The 18,447-nt window shown below is 37.2% G+C and overlaps 2 protein-coding genes across 2 annotated transcripts; one reads left to right on the top strand and one right to left on the bottom strand.

Moving 5' to 3' along the window:
• Positions 1 to 13,373: 13,373 nt before the first annotated feature.
• On the bottom strand, positions 13,374 to 14,937 carry LOC110885227 (putative F-box protein PP2-B12). The gene is made up of 3 exons (XM_022132914.2): positions 14,649 to 14,937; positions 14,410 to 14,528; positions 13,374 to 14,065 (listed from the first exon to the last, which is right to left on the bottom strand). The coding sequence occupies exons 1-3, from the start codon at positions 14,910 to 14,912 to the stop codon at positions 13,573 to 13,575; spliced, it is 876 nt and encodes a 291-aa protein (XP_021988606.1). The 5' UTR covers positions 14,913 to 14,937; the 3' UTR covers positions 13,374 to 13,572.
• A 2,708-nt stretch (positions 14,938 to 17,645) lies between these two features.
• Positions 17,646 to 18,206, top strand: LOC110881833. The gene has a single exon (XM_022129980.1). It carries the CDS (start codon positions 17,646 to 17,648, stop codon positions 18,204 to 18,206), a length of 561 nt encoding a protein of 186 aa, XP_021985672.1.
• Positions 18,207 to 18,447: the final 241 nt, after the last annotated feature.

The following is an 18,447-nucleotide window of genomic DNA, read 5'->3' as shown; positions in this document are numbered from 1 at the left end:
CGAATCTCCTTGATCGAAAGATGATCTTTCGACTTCGAAGGATATCTTTCGAACACAACTGACACACTGACACAAAGTAGACAGGTTGGTGAAAAGGTGATGGGGTTGGTAGACAACTTTCGGCAGAAGGTATGTTCAGACCTCAACTTTCTACCAACTCAGATTTGACTTTTAAAATATTGCCCAAAAAGGAAGCTACTTATCCAGAAACCGGTCACCGGAGTAAGCCGGAATTTTGGCCGGAAATTACCAAACCTTTTAGAACAAGATTTTAAGTTACCCAAACCTTCCCTAAACACACCCGGTTAGTTTAGAACACGTTTTTAAGTTTATAAATGCAAGAAAAACACCAAAAACGGGTGCTAAACCAAGTGAGTTTTGTCCAAACACTCCAAAGTCTTGTACAAACCCGGTTTTTAACAAGGAAAAGAGCCACGACTCTGATACCACTTGTAGGTCCCTCGGAGGTTGAGGTTAAACCTTATCCTTGTTATGTTTAACACTCTAGCAAGTGCGGAATCCAAGCTAGAATGCAAACCGATAGTTTATATGAAAGCACAAGCAACAAAGAGAAAGAGTAGACACACAAGATATCAAAGTTTTCTCTTGTATTTCAGTGGACACGGTTACAGCCCTTGACCAAACTGAAAATGCTCTATACAAGACTTGGTTCACTCACACATATAACTCACTGATGTCTAGATGTCTAACTGTGAAGTGAAAACATACATGGTATATATATACCCATAACAGATTACATGCTCGAAGGATAAGAAAGTCTGGTCGAAGGATCATCTATCGACCAGAAACCTACCGAAGGATCCATACATACCTCGAAGGATGATATATCCTTCGAGGTCCATCTGTATCCATCGAAGGTTGTCTTTCGAGATCTTTCGAGGTCATCGAAGGATATAAACCATCCTTCGATGACATCCTTCGAAGCAATCAACCTTACAAACATAGTGTTGACTGTTTGGCCAAGTCAAACCAGGAGGATGGTTGACTTGGTCAAACTGTATTCAAAGACATATACAACACAACAAAAGACGTAAACACGACAGACAAAAGACATCGTTTTATAACATTACAAAATACAGACAAAGTACAGACACAAGTGCACCAACAGAGGAGTTATTGTCCGCAATGGTTTTATCAGAGGAAAGTGGATGCTACCCTCTTTATTCAGGAAGTAAATGGCCACATCTTGAATGTGCAAATATATGTGGACGACATAATTTTTCAGCTCTATAAATGATGCATTGTGTAAAGACTTCGAGAAGGTCATGAAGTTCAAGTTCGAGATGAGTTCAATGGGGCAGATGAAGTTCTTTTTCGGGCTTCAAGTTGATTAGTTGGCTGATGGAATATTCATTCATCAGACAATGTACGTGAATGATGTGTTGGAGAAATTCAGCATGACAGGAACGTCACCAATCTCTACCCTGTTGGCACTCAATCACGGCATTAGTCCGGATCCAAATGGAGAAAAAGTCAACAAGACTCTCTACCGGTTGATGATAAGCTCACTCATGTACCTCACAACATCAAGACCGGATATTATGTATCCAACCTTCCTTGCGACACGCTATCAGTCGAGTCTAAGAGTTCCACACATGATGATCGTCAAGCGTATTCTATGATATCTCAGAGGATGCCCAAGCACTGGCTTATGTTACCCGCGAAAGGACGCATTCAATCTGGCTGGATACTCCGGTTTAGACTATGGCTGCTGCAAACTCAACGCAAAGTCTATTACCCCCGGATGCCAGTTCTTCGAAATGTGTTTGGTAACATGGCAGTGTAAGAAACAGACCACGGTCGCTCACTCTACTTGCGAAGCTATGTATGTTTCAGCTAGCAGTTGTTCCCAGATATTGTGGATTAACCAATAGATGAGAAACTATGGTCTTCAATTTCTTAACATGTATATTTACATAGATAATGAGGCAGCAATTAATATAACAAAGAATCCTGTTCACCACTCTAAAACTAAACAAATTAAATTCGACAACACTTTATCCATGATTGCGACGAGAAAAAGTTGATTCGAATTGAGAAAATCTACACTGATGAACAAAAAGCTGATTTTTACACTAAACCATTTGATAAAACAAAATTTCAATATCTTTTGAAGTTAAATGGTTTGAGGTTTTTGTCATCTGTGGATTCTGATCCTGGATCGATTCTTTAATCGTTGAATGCGTACAACCACGTATAATGTGTGGAATCAAATATAAGTGTGAATTGAAGACGAAGATGTAATTAACAATGATTTCTATTACTGATATAACAATGTTTACACCATGAAATCAAACGGGCAGAGCTTCGCCTCAAGAATGCTCAAAAGTTACAAATGACAAGACCCTACTCTCCTATTTATAGACAGTGTACATCCGGACGACTAGACCTAGCGGATGGCCTCCATCCGGACGGATGGGCCTCCATTCGGACGGATGGACTAGATATGAAAGCATCCGGATGAATATGTTCCATCCGTCCGAATGGACCTAATGTCCATCCGTTTAGATGGGCTTCAACATACACCAACTTTATCTTTATCTCAGTTCAGCACCGGTCTTGTATCATCTGATTAAGCTACGATACGTGATTGTCGGAAGTGATAGACATTATGCACTCACAGACTCCCCCTTAGATATTTCTGCAGTCAATCTCGTAGCTTTCAGTCTCTTTCTGAGTCTTCTAGAAATGTTGACATTCTCAGCAACACAGACTCTCCCTTTACTCCAACAGTTTCCTCATGGATCTGCTTACAGCTTCAGCTGCTCCCCCTGGCTCTTTGAATGCAAGTTCCCCCTTGCTTTGAGCTAGTCTTCAGACTCCCCCTTAGCGTCAGCTATCAGGATCGTAATCTGGATCAATATCTGCAAATCTCAAACCATTTATAAGATATTTAGATAATTAAAGTTTAGAATCAAAAATCTAGCTCTAAACATTTAACATGGATAAGCTGGAGCATTTCAAATATGTGACTGCACAGGACATCGTTTGTTCACAGAAATTTGTGACCTGGCTCAAGATATCCAAAGATTGAGAACCTGGCTCAAATTGAAAATGTAACAGTATGTAATTTCCATGATTTCCTGACTCTTCTCCCCCTATCAAACAACTTCAAGTATTTGACAATATAAAATCAAGAACGAAATCTGACTCTAAGAATCAAAACATGACAATTAAAGCATCAAAAACGTTTATTAAATAATCATCCAAGTCCAACTTAATGACCCTGGAGATTTCAAAAACTGTTTTCGTTTTTCATTTAAAACTTCAAGTTTCAAATTAATGAACTTGTTTATTTTCAGAAACATGTTCAGCATACTTAGATTTTGAAACTTAGCATTCAGACATCGGTTGTCGAAAATAAAGTAGAACCAAAATATTTTTGAATTTTTCTAAAACATAAACCAGTAAAGAAATATTTACAGACAATATTTTTGATTTAGTTCGTGTTAGAGGATCATATCAGTTTATGACAAATCACTAGCACCGTTGAGCTATAAACACTTTAAGTTTTAAATGATTCACTTAGATTGCTAGTATACTGATCCACTTAAATTCTCACATAAATTTCAACTGATTTGAGATACGAGATTTAGTGTTTTTAAGAACTTAACTTATTCGCGTGTCCCACCTCAAAATATACTCCCGTATCAAGATTCCCTAGATTCAATCTTACAGGTGAATATACTATATTGATATCTGTACTCTGGGTTAGTGCGAGACCTTGAGAGCTCGGTATTCTTTGATCATTCATTTGTAATAGTTAATAACCTCAAAAGCACCTTGTAAAACTCTGTTTTTCCAAAGTGATATAAACTTGAAAATTATGTAAGTTGTGTTTCTTGAAAGTTTGATTTATAGTTCCGCACAATATTTCCATACTTGTGAAATCTATTGCCAAATTTAGTCAGAGAGCATCATTATCTGGGATCAATAGCATGGCTCCGTGTCTTCTTTTTCTCTGTCTTCATTTAATGAGTTGTGTCAGTCTGTATGCACACACGGCCACGTGTGTCAGAGGCACTACCCCGTGGTCTTGTGCTTGTTGTACTATATGAGATTTTGCATATCTAGGAGTTGACCACGACCCATGTCCATGGGACACGGCCCCGTATCTCTTGTCTGCTTCTGTTTGTCTTTTCTTCATGGACTCTAGAGTGGGGCACGGCCCCATGTCCTTATTGCACGGCCCCGTGCTTGTCTTTTGATTTGTTGTTTTGGTCTTGGGGTGAAGTTCAGAGGGTTGGTATGAAGTGTTAGCTTCTCTTCTTTTGTATTTATGTTGGTTTTTGTTGTTAATTTATTCCTTTTGTACATTTTGTTAGGATACTTTTTATAAGCATTGAAGAAAAAGATGATCAATCTGATCATATGCTGAAGATAAAGTCAATAAGATCAATAAAAAGGTAAATACAAGATAACAGGACAAGAGAAGAAAGAAAGATAGATCTTCAACAAAGATCAAAATGTGATCCAAGACAAAGAAAGTCGGTCAAAATAGACCATTCTGATGAAGTCTAATGATAAATCTGGGATTTATCATCAGAATCTGGTAAACTCTGATCATCAGAATTTTTTGATGATCAAACTCAACAGAATTATGGTAAGAATGCCATCAGAAATTCTGATAAGCCAACTTGTCTAGGAGATAAGGCTATGACACATTTGTAAAGTAGCAAGTTGACCTCTATGAATTCAATGAATATGCCAAAAAGCTACTTTGTACAGAGCAAGTGCATGAATAAACAAATGTTTATTCATGACCAAGAGTCTCTATAAATAGAGATGTCAACACCGAAGATTAAATGAGTTAAGCCAAGCATTCAATACATACACCAAAAACTTTATCACCTTTCATTACAGAATTCTTTGAGTGTTCATTGGTAATAGTCAATAACCTTACAATCACCTTGTAAACTTTGTTTTTCCAAAGTGATATATATTCTTGAAAATTCTGTAAGTTGTGTTTCTTGAAAGTTTGATTTCTAGTTCCGCACACTATTTCCATACTTGTTGAAATCTATTACCATAATTAGTCAAAGAGCATCTTATCTGGGATCAACACATTTAAGCTCTTTTAATCCTGAAGATCAAAAGTATACCAAGAAACGCACTATTTCCAACATTAGTACATAAAAGGATTGATTTTATACTTTATTTGATATAATTTATATGTTGCATTTTGCGCATATCATGCATACCTATAACAACACCCACACATTACATAGTTACCTAATTTTATTAAAAATCAAATCTCCATTAAAGTTATAAAAATACCCTTTTCTATAACATAAAATTTGTCCATTATAACGATCCCCATTCATCCCAAACGATTTCTCCACCTCTAAAACACAAACCCTAGCCTCCAATTCGTGTAAACAACCTTTACAACTCCCGAATTTAATCAAAAACGATTCTAGGGCTTGTAACTTCAAGTTCTCATATCTCCTTCAATTGTCAACCAAATGAGGTAATTGTTGAGCCTATTTTGCATAATTTTTCGAGATCTACAAAACCCCTCTATCAATTTTTGTGATAGAGGGCATCTTAGACCCATTCATAATCTTAGTGTTCTTAGTTTATGTAGATTTTGGGCTTTTGATATTAAAGTTGTGTTTTGATTAAATTAATGATTGTTTATTGTTCATAATCATATTAGACTATCACATGTATTTTTTTTTTTTGATTTTTTGATCATGTAATGAATTTATTTAATATTTTAATCATATTATAATCGTATAAAACTAATTTAAAATATTTTAAATCTTAAAAAAGTAAACTTTATAAATGTTACTTGTAATTTTTCTAGAAATATTGAATTTCAAATTTATTTTATTAAAATTCTAAATATGTATATATTGATGATTTTATAATAAAAAGAAATCGAGTTTTATTCATAAAAGTATCTCATTGGGAAAACTTCTAACCTTTCAAGTGATGTTGATAATTGATATCATCCGGATCATCCAAGACCTACGAAACATGATGACACAAGACACATAATTACAAATAAAATGAATCAGTTAAATTAATTAATTATTTAATATAATTAGATTGTACAATTATCACTAAATTTATTGATTTAGTTTTAGTTATATTTTTAATTGTGTTTTAGTACTTTGTATTTAAGATTTTAGGTTATCATCATTTGGAGTTTTCACTTCCATTCATGTGATTGTTTTGCAGACGTGAGTAGATCTTTTCATAACTCCTCATTTTATCGCATAAATGTTTTGGGGTGTATTATGTGCATTGTTTCATTACTTCAAGTTTTCATCATCCAAATACATACAAGATTCAATTGTGTAATTATGTGGTAGATATTATTATACAGTGTCTGTGTTACTAACCATTGTTGCTAACCAGAATCGGTAATCATTATTCACATGGATCCATCGGCTGACTAGGTTCCCCACGACCATGGGTTGTAGCCTAGTATCACCACCACATTTAGATTCGCTCGCCGGTGGACTGGAGTTTCATATTCATATTCACAGTGTTATTATATTCATCACAGCTATATATTTACCACATTTCACGTTATCATGTTACTTGATAGGTTATGATTTATTTAATTATTGGTATCATTTAATTTTATTATTTAATTACCATTAAAATCGCATGTTAACCTTTTTAACCAAATAAATAAAAACAGTTTTATTAAAACAATAGATTTACTTACTAACTAATGTTGGCCCAAAAACTATTTTCACACATGATATAGGTGAACAAGTTTGAAGATGTAGATGATGACACGTAGGGATAACGACTTAGAGAATAAAACAAATTATATTATATTATATTATGTTTGGTTTAAAGCATTATTTGGATTATTTGTTTTGTGACATTGTTTAAACTGATTATTAATAATATTTAAACTTTTAAATATCTTGTCATAAGCTATGAGCAATCAATCATATATCCCGATTACTTACTTCGCTACGGATCAACATGTGACGAAAAGTTCATTATAAAGAGCTTGATACTATATAAGAGACTGAAATTAATATTATATTGAATGATGTAATCTAACTACTATAATAAAAGAAACCACTTTAGGGACACTTGTCATCATATTAGGTCATCTCTTATAGATAATTATTATTTTAATTTAATCTCTTCTAATTAATTATAGATAATCCTCCTACAAAATATTATTTAATTTAATATCTTATATTAAAGATAACTCTCCTACTAAATATTATTAATTTAATATCTTATGAATAATTATTATTTAGTTTAATCTCCTTCTCATTTATAATATTATTTATTTGAATTAATTATATTTGAACGTTTTGTTTAGTTTGGTATAAAATAAATTTTACGAAACTTAAAATAAAATTAACTAATATTATTTATCATTTATACATTTACGGAGTTTTAAATAAACAGTTAAGTTTATTGAGACTTCGTTAACAAATTTTGCAACAACAGAATAATCTATTTTTATCACGAAAACCAAACTTTGTATTAATCTATTAAATTTTTTTTTATTTTCACTGTATAAAATTACATTTGAGTAAATTGCCATTTTAGTCCCTGAGTTTTGTCCAAATTTGTCATTTTAGTCCAAATAGTTTTTTTTTGCCTCTGGGTCCCTGACTTTTACATTTTGTTGTCATTTTGATCATAATGCCTAACTTCGTCCATAAACCCCATCTGTAACCAGGGGTATTTTGGGGATTAACTAAAAAGGTTTTAAACATTGCCATTTTGATCCATTTTTTTACCCCAGTATATAAACACAATTCACCCTTTTTAAAACCCTAATTCACCACAACAACTCATATTCTTCCACAATTCACCAACGTTGGAAGCCCTAAAAACCCTAATTCATCAAAATCCACAGACGTCCCCTGTCTAAAATCGTTCGTGTACAAACCCTAAGTTGGAAATCATCATGGTTTACTGTGTATGTGGGTTCGAAACTAAGATTCGTACCTCGAGGACTTCACAAAATCCAGGCCGACGCTTCCATTGCTGCACTCGTCTGGGTAACAATTGTGGGTTCGTGTGTTGGGCTGAGCCGCCTTTGTACGTGTCTTCTGTAGCCCTGAATCATGAAGAAAATCATAGCGAGTTGGGAGTTGACAACAGGACCTGCAAGAAAAGCTTCAACGAGTCATTTCAGAAAACAAAAGTTTGAAGATTGTTTTAGGGGTCATTTTGTTCTCTGTAATGATGTTCTACTTAGCAAATTGAGTAGTTGATTAAGATTTGTGAAATGTATGGTATGTATGAAGTTTTAATGGAATGAAATGGTCAGTGTTTTGTTGAATATTTAAGTTGATCTAAGATAATGAAAGTGGTTATTGTAATTAGACATGTATGGTCACAATTGCCAATTGGTGTTAGTTTGGTTGTTTGGCTTATGTTAATTAGACATGTATGGTCAGTCCAAATTCAGGTTCCGGCCGTTTGGCGCACAATTGAAAATGGGTCACAATTAACACCATTTACACATCAGTTTTGATATTACTGATGGGTCACAGTTGACACATTCAGGTTTCGGCCGTTTAGCTACCATTTGATATGCAAATGTGTCAAAGCATTGACACCATTTTCATACCATTTTGACACCATAGATATGCAAATGTGTCGAAATACCATACAAACAGACATGAATTACAAACCACAAGACAATACTAATTCATTACAAACTTTTTCCATCACAAACCAAAAGACAAGACTAAACCATTACATACTTGTTCCATTACAAACCATAAGACACCTGTCCAAATACCATACCAAACAGACGTGAATTACCTAAATAAAAGGCCTGTACCATACAAAACAGCATGAAGTAAAGCTTGTCCAAAAAATGAGTTAATATCCAACAAAAGAACCTAAACCACAATACATCAAGTTCAACAAACTGACCCTAAACATCACCACCTGCTGCACAACCATCCAGACCAGCAGCTCCACCCTCCTGACCAGCAGACCCACCCTCCTGTCCATTAACACCAGCAGCCTCACCCTCCTGTCCAACAACACCAGCAGCCTCCCCACCCTTTCCTTTAGTGCAGGTCCTCCTGTTATGTCCTTTTTCCCCACAGGTAAGACACGTCACTGTATACCCTTTTTTGGGCAGTTTTCCACTTTTTTCAATTACCTCGTTTACCTCCTCCAACTCGACGGCATATTTTCTTCTTTTCTTCTTAGGTCTCCCAGCAGGCTTATGATACTTGGGGGCTGTTAAAGTGGTTAGGCATTGGCTTTTAGGCCATAAATCCATACCATTGATTGGCTCTAGGGTGTGATTAAAGACATCTCTCCATGTCTCTAGCCAGTAGGCCTTATCTACCCACTCTTCTGGTACACCATTACCCTCCCCATTCAATGCCCTGTTCCAGATACAAGCCACTGCATGCCTACATGGCATGCCAGTTAACTGGAACCTTCTGCATCCACAAGTCCTTTCAACAAGATTCACAACCTTTATTTCAAGTTCAGGACCACTAACCTATAATGTCAAAATAACCAAGTTTACATACATGCAAGGGATGATTGAAGCCTGTTTAATTGAGTGAAGAACAACTTACCTCATACTTTGCATTGCCACACCAAATAGCTGTGTAGTTTGCAGTGTCAGTCTTTATCTTCTCAAAAATCACAGTGGCCTTGGGAGTTAATGGTCCTGGGGACTTGCCAATCATCTTATGAACTACTGCTATCCTTTTCATCAAGTATTCCCTAATGAAATCAAGACAGGTAATGATTGGTCTGTCCCTACCAATTAGTATATGTCTGTTGAACACTTCACATAGGTTGTTCAACAAGACATCACACTTGGGCCTTTCTGCATTGTGATACCCCTTCAGCCGATTTTACTTTTTTGCCCTTACTACCAGCTGTACCACTACCAGCTTGTCCACCACCACCTTCACTGCTACCTAATTTCGGATTAATACCATGACAAAGAACCCTCAATCTAACCTTATCATTCCTATAGATAAACAATTGCCTTCTAGACTGGATTGCATATTCTTTCAGCATCTGCCTAATAGCCTCTTTATCCTTAAAACACTGACCAACATAGAATTGGCAATCATCAGTTGCTATTGCCTTTTTATTCTTCTTCCTTATACCCCTAACCACCCTATCTCTAACACTGCTATGTTCTTCATCACTAAGACTATCAAAATTGTCTAAGTCAAATTCATCAACTTCCTGCTCATCCTGCTCATCCCCTTCGGCATCACTGATATCAAATTCAACAGCAGCTCTAAACTCAACCTGATCCATATCAACATCATCATCATCTTGGTATTCCTCATCAACTATGTAATCAGGATCCTCACTATCCTCACCCTTATCACTATCCTCACCCTTATCACTGCCCTCTTCACTTTCATCATTACCCTCATCCTCATTACCACTGTAACCAGGATCATCACCACCATCAGGATCAATAAACTTTGCATTTGTTACCTCTGTTTCTTTGCTCTGTTCATCATCTACTACATCATCACTTTCATCTGAATCTGAATTAGAGTCAGAGGTAACATCCACTGCACTAACATGTTTCTCATTATCCCCAACATCCTTTTCATTACCCTGAACTTCAGCTTGTGTTAAATCACCTAAGTTTGCAGGATCAGCCTGTGATTCATCACCTAAGTTGTAGCATCAGCTTGTTTTTTATTACCCCAAATATGCTCAACATACACCTCAATTACCTTGTGTGTTTGAGTATACTTAATCATCCTAATAATATCACTATCACCCATTAAGGATCTTATCCCAAATTCAAAACATTCTCCTGGAATCCTAAAGTTGTATCTTAATCCCCCTAGTTCATCTTCTGGGTAACCTAGCTCACCCATCATATCATTGAATATGATCAAAGAGAAGTAGTCAGGGTTAACCTTGTCAATATACGATACTTTACCCTCATACCCAAATTCTGGAAAGTCCACCAATTCCCCTCCATGATGTATCTCAAATGTGAACAATTCTGGGCCGTCAGCTGAAAATCAACATCAAAATACACCATTAAACAACAATAATAGAACAAAACAGGGGATCGTTTCACTAAATTTTAAGGGTTTTAACACATACCATAATCCACGTCGGGATTAAAGGTTGAACCAGGAGGTCGAGCATTCCACATTGTTCTTACTTTAATCGTCAACTCAGGAACTGTGATTATGCTTGAATACGTACAGATTTTGGGTGAATTGTGGAAGAAGATGAGTTGTTGTGGTGAATTAGGGTTTTAAAAAGGGTGAATTGTGTTTATATACTAGGTTAAAAATGGATCAAAATGGCAATGTTTAAAACCTTTTTAGTTAATCCCCAAAATACCCCTGGTTACAGATGGGGTTTATGGACGGAGTTAGGCATTGTGATTAAAATGGCAACAAAATGTAAAAGTCAGGGACCTAGAGGCAAAAAAAAAAAAAAAAAAAAAAAAAAAAAAAAAACTATTTGGACTAAAATGGCAAATTTGGACAAAACTTAGGGACTAAAATGACAATTTACTCATTACATTTACTCGACCCATGTAACACATGAAGTTTTTTAAGATATAACTTTTTATTATTTGACATATAAAATTAGATTTACTCAATTCGTACAGTACACGGGGCTTCTTAAGGATATATATTTTTTATTATTTAGTATAGAAAATTACATTTATTCAAACCGTGTAATGCGCATATTTTTAAAGATGTAATTTTTTTATTGCTTGGTATATAAAATTACATTTATTCAACTCGTGTAATAAATGAGGTTTTTTAAAAATGTATTATTTTATTATTTGATAAACAATATAACATTTATTCAACCCGTGTAATACACGTGGTTTTAAAGATAGAGTAGGGTTCCTACGGGAAGTGTGTTTTTTCTAGAAAGTCTAGGAAGCGATCTTGTCCATCCGATTGGTGTGTTTAAGAGTTGAGATTAAATCAATGGCAATCTTGTAATAATTAAATATATTTAATAGATTGTTTTAAATGAGTAGGGGCAACTTCGTCCTTATGTGTGTTTTAAACCAATAAAAAATAACCGTCAGAGATATCACATCTCCTTAATACATGCCAATTTCCCTCTCTCTCTCTTTCTCTCTCTAAACCCAAATTCGGAAACCCCCAAAATCATACCAAAAATACATAAAATCATGGATGAAGATAAGAGATTTTCCTTGTTCCATATACGTAAGATCAAGCTTTCATTGTACTGCGTGTTTTACAAAGCGATTACGGGTGATTCTTGTTTGTAATTGACGGTATTTTGCTGGTTACAGGGAAGAGATTAAAAAAGCAGGAAACTTTGGAAAGGATAGATAGCAGCGGAACAGTTACCGGAAGCCGATCGAAAGCTGGGGCGAAATCTGCTGATGTAAAACACATTTGTATGAATCTGCTTGCTGTTAAAACACAGCTGTATGAATCTGAATTGCTGTTAAAACACAGCTGTATGAATCTGAATTGCTGTTAAAACACAGCTGTATGAATCTGAATGATAAAACACATTTGTATGAATCTGCTTGCTGTTAAAACACAGCTGTATGATTCTGAATGATAAAACACATTTGTATGAATCTGCTTGCTGTTAAAACACAGTTGTATGAATCTGAATGCTAAAACATAACTGTATGAATCTGCTTGCTGTTAAAACACATTTGTATGAATCTGCTTGCTGTTAAAACACACCTGTATGAATCTGAATGCTAAAACACAACTGTATGAACCTGCTTGCCGTTAAAACACAACTGTATGAATCTGAATGCTAAAACACAACTGTATGCATCTTCTTGCTGTTAAAACATAACTGTTTGAATCTGAATGCTAAAACACAATTGTATGAATCTGCTTGCTGTTAAAACACAATTGTATGAATCTGAATGCTAAAACACAACTGTATGAATCTGAATAATAAAACACAGCTGTATGAATCTGCTTGCTGTTAAAACACATCACCAAGAACAAACTGTTAAAACACAGTACCAAGAACATGCTGATAGATTCTAGCAAGAAAACGAAGGAATGATTGATATTACGTGAGATCAGAAATCGAAAACAAAAAATTCCGAAATTTATGTATAGTTAGTTATTGAAGATAATTTCCTAAAATAAAAATAGATTGTGAAAGTACATAAATGCCCTTTTAGATAAAATCCTTCAATGCCACATGTCGCGTTCTTATTGCTTCCTAGACTTTCTAAGAAAAACACACTTTCCACCCAACTCCTACTCTTTAAAGATATAACGTTTTTATTTTGTATATAAAATTACATTTATTCAACCTGTACAATATGGTTCTTATAGATATAATTTTTTACTATTTAATATATAAAATTATATTTATTCAACAAGTACAATAAATAAGGTTTTAAAGATATATTGTTTTATTATTTAATATATAAAATTTATTTATTCAACCTCATGTAATACACGGGGTTATAACCTAATTACAATGGAAAAGAATCCTTATTAAATACATGAAAGAGACGAGAAACTTTAAATAAACATAACTTAGACTTATTGGTCACATATTATTAATAAACCCTAGTAATAAAACACTAACAGCTATAATTAACATATATCAACTTATACACATTTTTTTTGGCCTAATCTCAATCCCATGAATAATTAGCCCCCTCTTCCAATTCCCTCCTTTCACCTCCATTACACTCATCTCAAGTTCTACCTCATCCCCTCCCTTGTTAAAGTACTCTCCTATCTCAACCTCAAACCACCCATCTTGTCTAGGCTTCGGACAATTTTCCTCACAGGGGGGAGGTACAACATCGTAATTCGCAAATATTCCTCTTCCAAAGATTCCAATACGTCTCTTTGGTCGTAATCTTCGTCTGCTTTGCGCTTGAGGGTCCAAATACACCATTCTAGTCTGCGAGTTTTTTTCATAAGGACCAAAGCAGACCTCAACAGGATGGTACTCGAAACCATATGCTTCCGAGGTTGCCATAAACACAAGGTGTGCAACATAAGTTGTATTGGGAGATAAGATGGAAGTGTTGACATTGCCACTAATTCCAAGCGAGCACGCATTAATAAGTTCAGCCACTTCTGTAAATCTATAATTCATAATATCAAAAAGAGTAAATTAGTTTGTTTCATTCTTAAACTACAAAATAAATACATAAATCATTTTTATGTTAGGGATTTGTCACATTTTTGTTTCCAGTGTAACTGACGTTAAACTTTATATAGTTTTCTTTAAATGAGCATCTTACCCTTTTTGGTTTATTTTTTGAAAAATCAAAATGGTTTGTGATAAAGATAAAGAACACCCTCCCTCACACTTCATCATCATTTTATCTTAAAGAACTAAAAACAAAAAATACATAGATCCTGCAAAAAAAGATAATAACAATATTTTTTTATTTAAAGAACTAAAAATACTAGAAGCAAAAGATACCTCGAGTCTGGCATGGAGGTCCACCTCCAACAATTAGGGGAATCGATCAAAGCAATTGATAGTTGTTTGGCAGCCAACATGTAACATTTCTTCCCAGTCAACTTATCCAGCCAGAAACTCTAGTAGTTAATCAGATTGAAAATAATAAGATCCATGCAACTTCAAACATAATTATGGTAATGGGATTTAATCAATAACTTTCAACATTTGATAATTTTCAAGATAATCCAAAAACACACCTTAGTTCCCTCTTCAATGAGGATTGGGTTATCACAAAGACGTAGATACACCTCCTTCATCAAACCGCGACCACCTTCTACCGCCTCCTCCAGGCACTCCGGCGGAAGAAAGCTGGCCCACACTGTATCCCACTCGGCGGCGGACCGGAAAAAAGAATTGACGCAGGACAATCTAGAAGCATCCTGGGGAGTGGTCAGACCCAACGCTTGAGCAACGAATCCTTCAGGGAGTGAACCCCAAAAATCTTTCATATCTTCTTCCATTAGATGGTGGGTTGGGGTTACATCTTGTAATTAAATAGATGCGTATAGGTCCTGTGTCATATTATTGAGAAAGAGACTTGTTCTTTTGTATTTACGCATGGTTTCCAGGCTTTCAGTGGTCCAAGCCAAGCATTATTAATCTAATATATTTACTTTAATAATAATTGTACGCATCCTAATAATGATGATTCAAAGTATTAAATAATTTTGCAAAAAAAGGTTATGAAAAGTTAAATATTGTACAACATTACTGAGGAGGTAATGGAATAGACAAAAAAATGAACTGGATCATTCACATTTCATGATCTTGTTTGGTTAACATGTGGGAATGGAATGAATCACCACCTTGTGTTATTTGCTAGGCAGGAAAAGAAGAAGAAATAACATTGGTGATGAGTGGCGGTTGTGGGTGGTGGCGCTGGTCGTTGGAGGCAGCGACGGGTGGTGGAGGCGGCGACGCCGGTGTTCGGTGGCGGTCGTGGGTGGCGGTGGTGTTCGATGATAGTTGCGGTGGCTAGTGGTAGTGTTGGTTTTTGGTGGCAGAGGGTGGCAACGGCTGTGGATTGAGGCGGCGGTGGTCGATGGTGTTCGATGATGGTGGTGGTGGCGCCGGTGTTCAGTGATGGAGGTGTTGGTGATGAACGTAAGAGAGTGGATGAAATGAAAAAAAACAAGGGTTGTAGATGGAATGAAGTTGAGGGAATTGAATGCCCAATGTAATGGGTGATTCCATTACCTTACCCTATCAAACACATTTTCTTACATTCCCTCGTAGTAGTCGATTACATTCCATCTCTAATTTTGCATACCAAACATTACCTTACTTTTTAGTTAAGTTGACACGGTTTCATCGTTGAGATAAACAAACATTAGAACATTGATAATGGTTCCCCAATGAAGGGGTATGGTCCTAAAAAGTTGCGCAGACCTTCTTCCAGGTCGCGTGCAGGACCATACTCCTTAATCAATAGGATGTTCAATCCAAACCTCGCGCGGGTTACCTCAGTAAGGACTGACCTCGCGCAAGGTTTAAACATAAAAGAGCATTGATTCGATACTTAGCATTCTGAATAAGAGCCTCCAATCACCTGTATCATGCGTGGGCTAGTTTTGTGTTCAGCAAGGGCCGTGCATAGATATGGCGCAGGGCTACTTTAGAAGGCTCTCAAGGTACAAGTGGCAGAGGAAAAGGGCCAATCCGCATCCGTCAGGCTCTGTTCAATCGTGCTCCACGATCGGCTGACGTGCAGGAGATAGAAAGTACTAAAGGACGTTTACGTGGCACCAATCACAGGGCAGAGACACCTGCCCCACGATCTCCACTTACCTGCTGATGGCAGAGAGACAGCAAGGCCGACAACAGTGACACGTGGCTCCAATCACGGTGCGCCAACACCGGAGAACTTCTAGAAGCCATTACCGGTCGACACCAACGAGACAAGGAGCATATCCGCTATGTTGTCGCCTTCCGGCCCAAGGCCTATCAGCCCACATCCTCTTACACCTCTCCGGCTATAAATAAGACCCTTCATTCACTGGTTAAACCATTCCATTCCCTCTACTCTCACTCTTTACACACTTTAATCTCCTAAAGGCAGATACTTATTCTTACGCCGGAGCCTGGTTAAGAGGGAAACCCCCATATTCCCCTCTAAACGAGCTAACGGGGTTCTGTTTTGCAGGATTAACAAATCATCAAGGAGCTCAGAAAGTAATAAGAAGATTAAACTTTATGGTAGAAACATAAACCAAACTAATCCACCCATAACTTAGTTCCGTGTTTCTTCATTGGCCCCAACCGGTTTTTTACAAATCGCTCATCTTCTTTTTCTGAGTTGTCTTTAAGTTGTTTTTTTTCCTTCGATCATGGCTGGTCAAGGAATCGTTTCTGATTTTGGATTTGGAACAAACTCTAATGCAGTGTTGGGGGAGGACAATCAAAACGTCCAAGTCCAACGTTTAGAAGAAATCGGTGAAATCTAGGTAACCAACACTGGGGGACCCCGCGCGAGCATCAATCGCATCACCCAGACGGCAACCCCAGGAAACAATGGTGTTGGACCTTCAAATCCAGCTCCACCTCAGAACATTTCGGCGCTGTTAGGGCTACCTGAAGGCGAAAATCCAGCCTCTTGGTACGCCAAGCAAATCGCTACCATCAACGCCGCGTATCAATCCTTGAGCGCACAACAAGCAGTGTTACAAGCAGAACCCTCATTGGTCACACCTCTGGGTCAAAGTCAGGGGGCACGTCCGATAGCCCCGCAACAAAATCTTCAAGGAAGAAATAACAGGCCTCCCCCCGCGAGAAGGCCAAGCGTGCATGACACGCGCGACACGCGAGGAGAGACACAAAGTTATTATGATTATCCGTCAAACATGCAGAGAGGTCCAGTTCAGAGCCGGCTCGGGCCGCGCAACTTGAACAATGAATGGGGCGATACGGACCCAAACCACCCAACGTGGCAAGATGATGAAGGATCTTCGGTTTTCAACCGCTTACAGAGGAACCATGAATATTACAAACCAAGGTAGCACGTTGGGTACACCGAAGAGGCAGAGCGAGATTTCCGCCTCGCCTACCGACTAGCCGAAGCTGCAGAACACTCAAAGTTCATCCCAAAGATTGCTCTTGCGTCACTATCAAAGGAAAAATTGTCTCCCACAGTTGGAAAGTTTAATGGGCTGACTGATCCTGATGATCACGTCAGAGTATTTACAAGTGTTGGGTGCATGGGAGGATGGAATATGCCTATGTGGTGCCATCTGTTTATCCAAACATTCACCGGGGCTGCTCAGGCCTGGTTTGACAGCCTCCCTCCGGGAAAGATCAAGTCTTGGGTTGATTTCAGGACGCAGTTTGTAAACCACTTCAGTCAGCAAAGACGTTACCAGCGCGACACAACTGAAGTAACAGACATTTGGCGAAGAGAGAACGAAGGTCTAGAGGATTTCATCATTCTCTTTAACAAGGAGTGTTTAGAAATTGGTGGTGTAAGCGAACAGCTCATGCGCGCTCACTTTAAGAAAGCCATTCGTTGTGATAGCCTCATCAGGACTATCACAGGAAAAGATGGAATGCCCAAGGAATGGGATAAGCTCATGGAAGCCGCGAAGATAGTCGCCCAAACTGAAGAGTCATTGGCCGGTCACAAGAATTCTTACTCTGAAGACAGATTTTCCAAAGGAAGCTCGCGCGATAACAACAGGCGTAACAAAGGCAAGAACCCTGGATGGAAAGCCAGCCATTCCAGCGGTTATGACGAGCGACCACGATACAGAGAAGACGCGTGAGACACCATTGATCGCATTGGTTACCGAAAGGCAGTGAGAAATGAGAATCGAGAAAAGCACTGGACTCCGCTCATCAAAACACCTAAGGAGGTGCTTATGACGGAGAACCATGATTTCAAGACTCCATGGCCAATGACAAACAAAAAGGGGCAGGACCCCAATCTATACTGTGACTTCCACAAAGATACAGGTCATCTGACTGATGACTGTATCAGCTTAAGACAAGAGATAGAGAAAGCAT

Source organism: Helianthus annuus, chromosome 10, assembly GCF_002127325.2.
Source record: "Helianthus annuus cultivar XRQ/B chromosome 10, HanXRQr2.0-SUNRISE, whole genome shotgun sequence".
In the NCBI taxonomy this organism is placed as follows: Eukaryota; Viridiplantae; Streptophyta; class Magnoliopsida; order Asterales; family Asteraceae; genus Helianthus; species Helianthus annuus.
This window is presented reverse-complemented; position numbering and strand designations above follow the sequence as displayed.

What these genes read in the sequence shown, in the direction of transcription:
- LOC110885227 (XM_022132914.2), bottom strand. Translation starts at nt 14,912, where the DNA reads ATGGAAGAAGATATGAAAGATTTTTGGGGTTCACTCCCTGAAGGATTC. An exon ending in TCATTGAAGAGGGAACTAAG is followed by an intron (nt 14,529 to 14,648) that starts GTGTGTTTTTGG and finishes ATTAACTACTAG; the next exon opens with AGTTTCTGGCTGGATAAGTT. An exon ending in ACCTCCATGCCAGACTCGAG is followed by an intron (nt 14,066 to 14,409) that starts GTATCTTTTGCT and finishes TATGAATTATAG; the next exon opens with ATTTACAGAAGTGGCTGAAC.
- LOC110881833 (XM_022129980.1), top strand. Translation starts at nt 17,646, where the DNA reads ATGGGAGGATGGAATATGCCTATGTGGTGCCATCTGTTTATCCAAACA.